This window comes from Macrosteles quadrilineatus, unplaced genomic scaffold (assembly GCF_028750875.1).
Source record: "Macrosteles quadrilineatus isolate MER2022 unplaced genomic scaffold, UCM_ALF_1.0 Scaffold_4__1_contigs__length_99947679, whole genome shotgun sequence".
NCBI classification, from domain to species: domain Eukaryota; kingdom Metazoa; phylum Arthropoda; class Insecta; order Hemiptera; family Cicadellidae; genus Macrosteles; species Macrosteles quadrilineatus.
In genome coordinates this window covers 17,772,680-17,785,492 of record NW_026542597.1, presented here as the reverse complement: position 1 = coordinate 17,785,492, position 12,813 = coordinate 17,772,680, and the positions used below count along the sequence as shown (strand labels likewise).

The window sequence follows — 12,813 nt, the reverse complement described above, 5'->3', positions numbered from 1 at the left end:
TAATTAAGTCATTAGTTTGTATCATACAACACCGTGCAAAAACCAGGACTTTAAACAAATGTCAAACGTTCTTATATAAAAAAAACTATTGTTGAAAGTTTGACTAAGATTCAGATATTCTAGAGGTATTATAGACCTCTATCAAATATAATGTATGTGATCGATTCTAAATGTGTAACAACACTTTGAAAAGAGATTTTTGTTTGGAATACTTAAAAAGCTAGCAAAGACATAAAAAACATACCATCTGTGTTGCTTGGTTTATATGAGATAAAAACTTCTGGCTTTGGAATAAATGAGGGGAAATGATTTACTACACAATCACCTCATCTATCAAAAGAGTCCTTCAAAAGAAGCCCCCTTGGAGGAGAGGATTATCAAGTTAATTGTACTGTGAACTTTAAAATAAAAGTACCTGGGGACCGAGCTTTGCTCGGGTAAAATCATTAGTTTACTATTAAAGCAGTCTTAGTATTGCAGATACATTAATCCATTCCCAAAATCCACCCTCCTCGCCTTTACTACTTCCTTCACCACTTCCTACGTTGTGGGCCTGTTCCTTCCCTTCCCATAGCATTTTGAGATTGCAGATACCTTAATTTAATCGTCATAAACAGTTCCCACACTCCGGACTACTCGCCTTTACTACTTCCTTCACCACTTCCTACGTCGCGGACCTGTTCCCCTCCCTTCCCATAGCATTTTAAGATTGCAGATACCTTAATCTAATCTTCAAAAACAGTTCCCACACTCCGGACTACTCGCCTTGACTACTTCCCTCACCACTTCCTATGTCACGGACCTGTTTCCCTACCTTCCCTTAGCATTTTAAGATTGCAGATACCTTAATCTTATCTTCAAAAACAGTTCCCACACTCCGGACAACTCGCCTTGACTACTTCCTTCACCACTTCCTACGTCGCAGACCTGTGTTTCCCTCCCTTCCCATAGCGTTTTAGGATTGCAGATACCTTAATCTAATAGTCATAAACAGTTCCCACACTCCGGACTACTCGCCTTGACTATTTCCCTCACCACTTCCTACGTCACGAACCTGTTTCCCTCCCTTCCCTTAGCATTTTAAGATTGCAGATACCTTAATCTAATCGTCATAAACAGTTCCCACACTCCGGACTACTCGCCTTGACTAATTCCCTCACCACTTTCTACGTCACGGACCAGTTTCCCTCCCTTCCCATAGCATTTTAAGATTGAAGATACCTTAATCTAATCGTCATAAACAGTTCCCACACTCCGGTCTACTCGCCTTGACTACTTCCTTCACCACTTCCTACGTCACGGACCTGTTTCCCTCCCTTCCCTTAGCATTTAAGATTGCAATTACCGTAACCTAATCGTCATAAACAGTTCCCGCACTCCAGACAGCTTGCCTTGACTATTTCTTTACCACTTCCTACGTCGCGGACCTGTTTCCCTCCCTTCCCCTAGCATTTTCAGATTGCATATACCGTAATCTATCCCACACTCGATACACCCTTGACTACAATGTATCGAGTAATCTTCAGTATAATCTTTGCTCAATAGTAACAACTGATGTTTTTCCTTTAGTACTGTATTTTGTTTTGCTAGTATACTATGGATAGACAACTTACAAGTCTTTTGTTTACTTTTCCTTGTTATTTAATTCAGCCAAGATGGTTACTTAGCAACCCATAAGACTAATGTTAAAAAAATGTGACCTTCAGTTTCGTTTTTCTACGTAATTAGATTTTTGTTGGCAGTTCTAACTGCATGAAACTCGTTTTTAGGCCAAAAATAAACTATTTAAAAGATTTGAAGAATATCGTCGGAGCCGTTTTCGAGATCTTTCTGCAAGCAAGCAAGCAAGCAAGCATACATACAAGCAAACATTGCTCGTATTAGAGTATAGGATAAATATTCTTCTTTATTAAGGCAAACTCAGTACCTCATGGTCCTTTCAAACCGTTAACCTCTACTTTTTTGTCCTATCAATTGGTTAAAACTATTTTTTTGTTAGGTAACTTGATTTTTAATCCATTCCTTCTCCCTTAATGAAAAAGGTTAAAAATATCTACTTTAAGTTTTTTTAAATAAAGGAATAGAGTTCGACTAGCTTACTGGAGAAAATTAGTGTCCAGGGGCAATAAGATGGGCCTACTTGATAAAAGAACACTTCATAACACTGATATTTCGTCCTGATGTAGGTCCTCTACAGAGAGTATGTTGAAGAGAAATATGTCAGCTAAGGTTGAAAATTGGAGTAATTTTCAAATTCCAGACATTTCTCCTACTAGCCGCATGGCTTTCCTTCAAATTATAACCTACTTTAGTTTAAGTACTCAATCATGAATTCAAACAAAAAATAAAGCAATCTCCTGAGTCCAAGAATAATTTCGCATCAATACCATGATAAAAAAAACCTCATTGTGAGAATTTCCAGGTATTCCTTACCTCACTAGATATAAAAGCTGAAACGCTGCCAAATATTCCGTTGATGTCGAGTTGCAGTAAACTTGCCAAAGCTCGTTTAATGTTGATGGACCACTCGACATCATCATTGGTCGTCTCGAGACTCACTAGCGTACCTCCCTTGTACACAGCTCGGAATGGGAGCAGAAGACGGGAAATGTCCACAGTGAACTCATCTTCTGACTTTATATCTGAAAGCTGAAAAGGCAAGCGAGTTTTAATTAATTATATCTGAGTGAAGTCGATGGTAGGGAATAAAAGTAAATTGTAGTAAATTTTTATCCATACCCTCCCATTATTAGTTATTAACATACCTCAATCAATCTACAGTTTATTTAAAAAGTAAAGCTCCATTTTCATAAACTTTTTCGTCTCTTGTTTACAATCTGACTGTGGTTGAACATTCAACTGGATGATCAGCTGTTAAATTGCAATTCACAACCAAACTGTTATAAAGAAATTTGGTCAGCATCACTTATAACTTGTTTGAAAGTGAATTAGAAATAAATAAAACGCAAAGGATGCAAAGCCCTACAGGAAATTTCCTTTTTATTAACCGTTTGTATCCCTCTTTGCTAAATCTTAGCTTTTAAATGACACCTCAATCGTAAAATCTGTTCAGGACGGCTGAAAAAGGAATGTTACAGAGAACCCCCTTACTGAATTAAGAGTATTCATAGATAGTTCCGAACACTAGCAAGGAAAGTGAAGAAAAACTTATCATCGTTATTGTGTTGAAACAGGAATATAATGTTGCATGTTTGAAACAGAGAATCAGAATTTGAATGAAGAATGCTTGAGTGTAGAATCTTTGGTAGAATTGAGTGGAATGACCTCTGTAGCTTTGCCACAAACTATGACCAGAATTTTCTTTAGTCAAGATCATAATACAACCAAATGATGTAGGACGGATGGGTCCAGTTTCGAACCATAAAAAATTATTTCTCAGGATTGTACCAGAGACCCTCTTAATACTAGAGGAGCTGTATTAAGCTGCATGGGTACCCACTCAGCTATACCCAGCTGTATTGAAAGGCACCATGTTTAAATCAAAACACTCCAATCTTAAAATTTAAATAATTGTTTCACTGAATTGTATACCTGCAGCATTATTGCATCTGTTGTTTTTTTAACGATCAAGTTAGCATTTATATTCCATTCTGACAAGGTCTCCTCCGGAAAGTTAGAGCCGACTCTAATTTTTGCAGACCAAGCGAATTTTACTTCCTGATTGACAGCGAACAGCTCTCTCTCTTCTCCGGAGATTGGGCACAGCAAGCAAAGGATACCTGAAACAAACAGTTATATTATTAAAATTTTACAAATTGTATATGTTGAAAAAAAAATGGTAGATAACATCTTGCTACAGTAGCAGAGCTGCTCTTTCGATATAACATAAGTTATAATATCCTTGAACTTCATCCTATAATGCAGAAGTAAATAATCAGAATCTGAAAGGGTTTTTAAGTTAGCCTGTTTACACGAAGCTAGTTGGCAGGCATGTAACCTGCGTCAGATAATTTGAAATACACTTAAAGTCGCGTTTGAATGAGGCCAGTAAAGTAGGCAGGTTGCTGGGCAGGTTACTTGCCTCTAATGTAACCTGCCTGCTCTACTGGCTTCGTGAAAGCGGCTTAAGGATATTAAGGTTCAAAGACTGACTTAGGATTTTGATCATCCTATTGTAAAAGATAAAGCCTGTTTTGTGGTGTGTTGCATTTTTGTGGCAACAATTGAGTATTTTGAGGTAGACTCTTGTTTATCTTTTATTTTAGAGTGCATTTTTATGATGTTAACCTAACTCTTAGCCTATGCTGTAATACCAAAGGACCAGCAATATTTTCACCTGAATCAGTAACCTTTTCTTTTTTTATTGGTGTATCTATCCTACATCTTTTGAAAGTCTATGAGCTATTGGGTTATAGTATTATCGCAAAGCTGATGGATGATGAAGCTATTAAGCAAATGGCAATGGAGCTGGTCTAGTAGTAGAGCACAAGGCTTCCGTCCAAAGATCTTAGGTTAAAATCCCACCAATCACCATTGTTTTTTTATGTGATAATGCTGTGATTAGTCAAAAGAAATGTGTAAAATAGTTCCGAGCTAGAGCCGTAGTTATCTTAGCTAGGATGTAAAAACAATTGAGATTGGCAGGGAAGGACAGAAGTCCTGAAATCTAACAATTATAGTACTTCTAAAACTATAATGCTAGTTATAAAAAGATGACTAAGTAACAAATTAATATTTTTATTAATTGACCCACAGTTAACAATGTTTATAACTTTTCCCTCAACAAATCTGCAGTGGTATTAACAGAAGGTCTCATCAAATTAGTGGGGAAAGGGTCTCCTCTTGCTAGAATTGCTCTTATTTTCTTCAGATTTACAGGGTTCGGGCAGTAGCTATGTTTTGTTGACGATTTTGTTGCAGCTCTTCGCATTCGTTTGACAAATGAATGATCCACAAACATGTGTGAAACTCTAGCATGTTTCTGGGGTAGTACTTGATCTGATTTGAATCTCAAACCACTTATAACCGAAAGGTCCATTACAGCATCTGCAGAATCTTTAACATGATCATCGGAGAAACTAGTTGACTGAACTGTGATTTCTTCACTAGAGTTTGAAAAACTAGTCATTGTAGTTGGAGTTTTCTTAATTGATTCATTATTTTGATCTGTGAGACTTTCATTTGTATTGATTGAATAATCAAAAGAGTTTTCTTTGCCTTCGATGGATTCAGAACCACTAGAAAAAGATAATAATTGCAAGTAAATTAACTTAGTGTGATGGGACATACTTTATTTTGTAGTTTACTAGCATTTAAACAAACCACTTTTGGTATACACTGACTAAATAGGTACCGGTACTCACTAAATACTTTAAAGTCTGTTATTTAGTTTTAAGAAAGGACTATTATAAGAAGAATGTTATAAGAAGAATGACATTTACCTGTCAACTTTGTACATTATGTGCTAATAAAATGATTATGATTTGATTTGTAGCCTATATACTAATGTAACACTATAGTTTTTTTTTTTTTTTTTTATTTGATAATCAAACTGGACAGAGCATTATCTTACGATTCCCCATACAAAAAATGCAAAAAAATCCAATGGCATTGAGATAACAAGCCAATGAAAATGATTGTGTAAGAAGTAGGCTATCAAAAATTTGAAATTAAAAATCTTAGGTCCTGTCAATTCTGAATGGACAGTTTAACTCTTCATAAGAACCAGCAGGGTACACTTCCATATCTGTTGCCACAAACAACCGAATGAGTAACTTAATATTGATTATTTTATTGTTTAATTCGATATATCGTTTGGTTAGTTAGGTTAGGTTAACCTTACCTAACTAACCGAACGATATATCGATTGATATATTCATTCGGTCGTTGTGCCAAAAGATATGGAAGTGTACCCATTGTCTACTTTACCAATGTAAATTTAACAAATTAAAACTACAAAACTAATACAAATTTAGGTACAAAATAACTTAAACTTGGCAACAGTATGTCCGGAAACAAACAAAGATTTTCTGATGATTCTCAGAAAAAGTGATTAGGTCTTACCCTTAATCAAGATTTTCTTTTATTGTGGTGAATACGGTACCTGGTTTCTACAAAAGGAATTCCAGAAATGTTCTTTCCATGTAAAATTTGTCTCGAATGATGATGTTTTCTAATACTCATATTCATTAGGTTGTACAGCGTCCTTTCTGAATCAATATCTGGTGAGTGCAGTAGTATCAAAGATTGTTCAAAAATTGCCATATCTTCAGAATTTAAATCCTGCTCCATCATTTCAATTTGAACTTATTTCTTTTGTGATCATATTGTTTACAAAATATACTTTCAAAACATATGATAATGGTAAATAAATATGATTTAAATGTCAATGCATTCTAGAGAGATCTAAGAACCTTTTACTACTTACCTTACCATTGATTATAGAATTATGACTATTAGTTAAGCGTTATTTAATCATTGTGATACAATAAGCAATACAATAATTTGTGTGTACTGTACTATAATGTATCTAAAGTCATCAATAACATTAATTCTTATTTATCGATTAAACATAGTTACAGTGCTGTGCTGTAAGACTTAAGGACAATTTATTTACAGGATTTACTTACCTATTGCTTGCGCTATTTTCTTAAGAATCACAGTAAAGATTGTCCTTACGCCTACAACTGTAAACTGTTGAAAAGATTTCAACAAAACTAAGACTATTTTAATTGTTGTGAACTTCTGTTAAAACGCCTTTTAAATTACGGAGTAAACACGGCTTAATGGTTTAAATATGCTTAGGTAAAAAACGTGTCTTATTTCCTTTCCCATTTCAGAGAAGTGATAAGTTAAAAGATCACTAGAAATTAAGTTCATGTAAACAATTTAATTTCATTTCATTTCCTTTGATTTGTTTAAATTAGCTGATAACATTGTTAACCAAACTGATATTTTTCTTGTTTTAAGATAAGCCATATACTGAAGCAACTCTTTTGTTTACATTACAATAGGAAACACAATCAATGGAATCCTTCACTGGATAGAAAAACATCCATATTATTAACATACAGTATTATTCTTTTGTATGTTTTTCAGTAGTCCAACATTTTGGCAAATAATGATACATTTTATTTATTTCTACACCACGTTTCAATGCATGTGTTAATTTCCTTCTGCAGTTTGTAAAATATGTATAAATAATGTAATAAATAATGTAATACCCCAAATTGTTTAATATGACCGTTAATTATACTATTTTTACTCAAACTACACCTAACACTGACATTTTCAAAATAAATAATATTTTTACAAATAAGATGTTTTTTAATAATTTATCTAAATTTAGTTTAATGTTGATAAAGGTGCAGAACAGCAAATCTCTGATAAAAATTATAGTTTGATTGCAACTCAACAATTACTTACTTTCTTAGTACAGTATTACCTGATAACTTTCCTCTGTTGGATACTAAAAGCAGTGCCACCGTTAAATTTATGAAACTTATAATAGACTACATAGTTGATACTTGAATAGGAGTGCTGCATGCATTTAGACCAAGCACCCATCCAAGAATGTAGATAGTTATCTCATTCTCTTCTAAGTCTAGCCCAGTTTGCGGTATTATTGGATTCGACATTTCATCAGCCTTTCAATATAATAAATACAAAAATTCTATTTTCCGTTAAGACCAGCATTGATATTTTTATTAAAATTATAAAACCAGCTACAGAAAAAAACTAAAACATAAAAATTTTTATAGTTGGCAAAAAAATCTATGTTTGACATAAACATTGATGTAATGAAAACATCGGAAACCTACCATTTATGGAAACAACATTGAACATTGACAGAAAAACGTCAGTTTCTAAAACATCGACTATCAATGCTAATCCCGAGCTACTTCAAAAAGTTGAATTGTATTTATTTTACTTTTATTCAAATAATTATCTAAAAAATATTTTAAAAGACTTCATAAATATTTACAAAAGTAAAACATTATTTGTACTCAAATAATTAGTACACATAAATAATTTAAGGGGTCTATTAATTTTTCAGAAAACCTAAATTTTACATAGATTGAAATAAACACACACTCCAACAATTTCTACCAATAAATTAATTAATTTGTTTTTGATAATTTTTGTTAGGTTTGCCCTGATACAAAATAATAAAATATAAACAAAATACTAGAAATACATCCTTCAGCAAGCCTGCATATGACAATCACACACCAAGCCATAAAACTATTCAAAGTTTAACAAATTATTTTTTAATACTTACCAAAACAAAAAGTTATAATCCTCATTTTGAACTAATCACCTTTTCACATACAGCGACAAACTGTTTCAGGCTCTCCTGACCTGGCTATCACTGATGGTCACCCACTACTGACCACTTGGTAGAGTCATTAATCCGTAATCACCGGTCAAAGTGCGACCATCACAGACGACAACACCACCACTCATCCGCTTATCTTATTTGTTATTCAATTTTAACCGGTTTCTCGGTAACTGTTTGCTTTCTGATTACAGGGAGGTTATGGTGGTAAAGTTATGGTTTAAATATTTTGATTCTTATTTTCAAAGACAATGTTTTTACATACATTAAATAATCCAATGATTAAGATTGCAGTTACTCATCTTGTTCAACTTAATCATTGAACTATTTGATAAAGGTGTGAAAAAAACTATTATTGTATTAGATAATAAAATAGTCAAGGGGCTAGACCATGAATTTTGATTCTTATTTTCAGTTTTATACAGGCCTAACACAAATGTAGACTACCAGTGTGCATTTTTGGAATTTTATTTTTGTACATACAATGTTTTATTATTGATAGAACTTGAGGTTCCATTCCAATGCTAGTGGTAATAATAATAATAAATAATAAATCTTTATTTGTCGTAAAAATACAATAGTATCATTGACAAAGTCATAAGATGCAGTGCAACTGCCAGGTCATACAATAACAACCTTAACTTGGAACAGGATTTTACAATACAAGAGCTCAACTCAGCTCTGAGCAATACGAAACCAAAAAGGTCTGCTGGGCCGGACGAAATTCCGCCGGAGGTCTATGCTAGCTTCTCCCCTGAAAACAAGGCTGTTCTTCTGGAACTATATAACAATTGCCTCAAGGTTGAGCTCTTCCCAAAGGTTTGGAAGGAAGCCAAGGTGAAGATCATAAGAAAAGGTGGAGTTAGGGATTGGGCCAATCCTTCATCGTACAGGCCTATCAGTCTCTTACCAGTTGCTGGAAAAATCTTCGAAAGACTGCTAAAAGAAAGAATTACAAGATTTCTGGATGAAAACAATCTGCAGAGTGAGCACCAATTCGGATTTAGGGTTGGCAAATCAACTACAGCCGCAATTAATAAATTAATCACAACCACGCAAGCGCTGGACTACGACTACGTAATGGCTATCATGATTGATATAAAGGGAGCTTTCGATGCATTGTGGTGGCCTGAGGTCATGGCTACTTTGAACAAGCTGGGAGTGTCCAAACCAATTTTTGGAGTTCTTCGGTCATACTTGAGTGACAGATCGGTGATTCTCAAGTGTGGGGGTGACCGGGTCACCAGATCCATGACCAAAGGATGCCCTCAGGGGTCAGTTCTTGGACCTCTACTATGGAATCTTACCTTCGACAATCTCCTTCAAAGGGTGTTCCCGGATGATGTCCAGCCAATTGCCTTTGCAGACGACATAGCCTTTCTTGTCCCGGCAAATACAAGGAGAGAGATGGAAGCCAAAGGCAACCGAGTCATGGATATTCTCTCGGATTGGGCCGGGGATGCCAAGATGGGGATTTCCACTGATAAATCCAAAATCATTCTTCTCAAAGGGAATATGATTGCAAGACCACCGGTCATCAAATTCAGAAACTGCAGGATCCCACATGTCAGAGAGGTTAAGTACCTTGGAGTCATCCTTGATGCAGGCCTAACCTTCCTTCCTCACGTCAAGCAACAAGGAATTAAGTCAAGAACACTCTTTGGCAAAATATCACGGACCCTCAAGCTAAGGTATGGAGCAAGTGCGGTAAGCCTCAACTTCTTATATAAAACTGTCTTCATACCAATCTTGGCTTATGCAGTTCAGGCTTGGCAGCATCGCATTCCAAATTACGCCATCAAGAAGAACATGAAAGAGACCCAAAGACAAGTGCTAATTAGTACTACGGGTGCCTACAAGACATCGCCACTACAAGCCCTTTGTGTCATCACAAACAACCCTCCCATCCACATTAAGCTCCAAGAGTTCTGCGAACTCAGTCAGAGGAAGAAAGGCGAGAGAATTGAGACGAGAAGAGAAATCAAGGACCGTTCCCTAACAAAATGGCAAGAAGACCCATTGGCAGACAGCGGATACTGGAAGACATACATTCGGCTTTCTGCCTTCTGTGTTTGAAAGGCAGGAACTCCTTCACCTTCAAGATCTGGACCACTCTGTCATCCAAGTTTTAACGGGCCATGGCCCTTTCAGGGCGTATCTACACAGGTTCATGCGGGCGGAAACCCCAGACTGTCAAGATTGCTCAATGTTGGATGACTCTCTTCACCCGATATTCGTTTGTGAGGCTCAGAATGATTTGAGGGACCAAATCCACAGTGTTGCTGCAGAAGTTGATTCGGCTCCTTGGAACCTGGCTAGTCTCATTAGAAACCCAAGAACTTTCCAGAAACTAAAGGAAATGCACTTAGAAGCCTCTGCAAGAAGGGACATTTGAAGATGCATCTAACCTGCGGCAAACCAACACAGTTGTTACCAAACATCAGTCATTAAAAAAAAAAAAAAAAAAAAAAAAAAAAACTAGTCATTCAAGATTGTTAGATAATTAAGCAAGTTGTTATTCCAATATAGTTTATGTTCAAATTTTTATAATAAAAAAAAAAAAAAAAAGAGAAAAAGTCAAAATGATAAAAAAAAAGGAGCACAAAAAAAAAAATAAAATAACAATCAATCAATAAATAAACGGAGTCTGCACGAAACAAATGGAAAAGGTGCTACACCGGTATACCGAGAGGTGGGTACGGTGTCAAGGAAGAAAAAAAAAAAAAAAAAAAAAAAAAAAAAAGGTCATACAATATTTATTCTCTTTTAAAACTATCTTAAAGGTAATAGCCCAATATTGAAGAGAGAACAAAAAGTAGGCCTATATATATTGAAAAATTTACATAACAAGTTAAAACGGTACAATCACAAATTAAAAACTGCAACTTCTAAAGTGAAAAAATTACAAAGAATACTACAACTAAAACTGGACATCTTCACAACTGAAAAAATCGTCCAGTTTATAAAAGGGGTGTCCCAACAACCATAAGTAGACTCCATAGGTAGAACGAAAATAAACTTAGTTAAACTGGGCTACTGATAGAGTAAGCTGATGAAAATTACTATTTACTTTCTAATACCCCAAAGATTTAACTAAACTCAAAGGAAAACTTATCACAGTGGTGTTCTATTGATTATAAACTATAAAAGAAGTTTTAAAAATTAAATGAAAATAATATGTACAATAGGTTTTTATCTGGAAGAATGGTTGCATGATGAAAATAACATTACTACTTTGAGGAAATAAGTCTGCACTAATGCAAACTATAAAATTAGAATGACTCAAATTTTGTACAAAATATTTTTTATAGATTTTTAAAATGATTGATTCATTGCAGTCACGGTTGACTAAGAACTACGGTTTCACGATTGAAGTAGAGTATGTATCCCACATTAAGTTATTGCAACGCTATATTACTTTCTGAACAGGTACCGGTACCCCAGTTTTTCAAATTCTTGCAAGACCCTTATAGGCATTTATTTATTAGAAAGAGCTTTTGAAGAAAAACATTGGTTGGAAAATCACAATGATTATTTCAAAAGGTTATTGCATAATCAGTCCAGAACAATTACACGCTGACAAGTCTTCATTGAATAATCACTTGGACAACAACACAAGACTCGAAGACAAGAAATAACAATCGTAGCAAAATAAACAGTATTGATTGAAAATTGAAATAAACTGTGGAGTAAATAACGACAGATAAAATCAATACAGAAACCTTTTGATATTTTATATTTAACTTAGGACCTTAAACCATAAAACAAAAAACAAATTCATATTATTTTAAACTTTGCACGTTATTATCACTCATCAACCAAATTACTTATAACATTTTTGAAATAAAATGTTTTCAACCTTTTTATTTACTAGTGTACCTGTTGCTCGAAAACAAAGGATTGTAAAGTACCAGTATTACAGGATTTATTTTAAACTAACAACAGTCATAATTTTTATGAGTTTAAAAAGCTTATGTCATTAATGGAACTACTCACGTTGTTCATAACGGTTTGAAATAATCAACATTTCTTGTTAACATTTTATCATTTTTTAGACGCTGACACCTTGTTTTGTTAGTCTTTTCAAAAAAAATTTCCCCATTTACCCATATCCCCAAAATGTTTTCCATGTTATCTTTGTCATGACACTGTAGCCTACATGGTACCACCTTTGTTACCAGTAACCTATGTTTACAACATTATTTTTTTTTAATAGCGATACAAATTGTTCGAATTAATCTGTCACATTTTTATTTTATTCAAATGGCATTCTTTTGGTTAGTTGATGTAATGGTGTCATTACATTTACCTGTAAAAATGCAGAGTTAAAAGGTCTGATGTTGTTCAGATGGTTTGTTTAAAAATAATTATAAAGGTTTCATGGATGTAGTAATTCTTCCAAAATCACTTGACTTATGGAAACAGAGATTAAATGTCCTTGAACTACCCGTCCACAATATTTTATATAATTTGACTTGCTATAACCTTTTGCTGATATGTAAAACCTACTTACT

At 34.5% G+C, this 12,813-nt stretch overlaps 2 protein-coding genes across 2 annotated transcripts in view; both read right to left on the bottom strand.

Annotated features, from left to right (window-relative positions):
* Positions 1 to 8,329, bottom strand: part of LOC128991582 (uncharacterized) — a 37,437-nt gene extending 29,108 nt beyond the window's left edge. Inside the window, exons 1-3 of the mRNA XM_054414597.1 lie at positions 8,243 to 8,329; positions 3,553 to 3,740; positions 2,434 to 2,649 (exon numbers count right to left, since the gene is read on the bottom strand). Coding sequence (XP_054270572.1) covers positions 2,434 to 2,649; positions 3,553 to 3,740; positions 8,243 to 8,267 — 429 coding nt within the window. The 5' untranslated portion in view covers positions 8,268 to 8,329. The remainder of the gene's footprint in view (positions 1 to 2,433; positions 2,650 to 3,552; positions 3,741 to 8,242) is intronic.
* LOC128991584 (uncharacterized) lies at positions 4,704 to 6,294 on the bottom strand. The gene is made up of 2 exons (XM_054414598.1): positions 6,065 to 6,294; positions 4,704 to 5,198 (listed from the first exon to the last, which is right to left on the bottom strand). The coding sequence occupies exons 1-2, from the start codon at positions 6,253 to 6,255 to the stop codon at positions 4,727 to 4,729; spliced, it is 663 nt and encodes a 220-aa protein (XP_054270573.1). The 5' UTR covers positions 6,256 to 6,294; the 3' UTR covers positions 4,704 to 4,726.
* Positions 8,330 to 12,813: the final 4,484 nt, after the last annotated feature.

Bases quoted from the DNA above. Each gene is read 5' to 3' on its own strand.
- LOC128991584 (XM_054414598.1), bottom strand. From the start codon at position 6,255: ATGATGGAGCAGGATTTAAATTCTGAAGATATGGCAATTTTTGAACAA. The intron at 5,199-6,064 runs GTACCGTATTCA...ATCTTTTTCTAG, and splicing joins ATTCCTTTTGTAGAAACCAG to TGGTTCTGAATCCATCGAAG.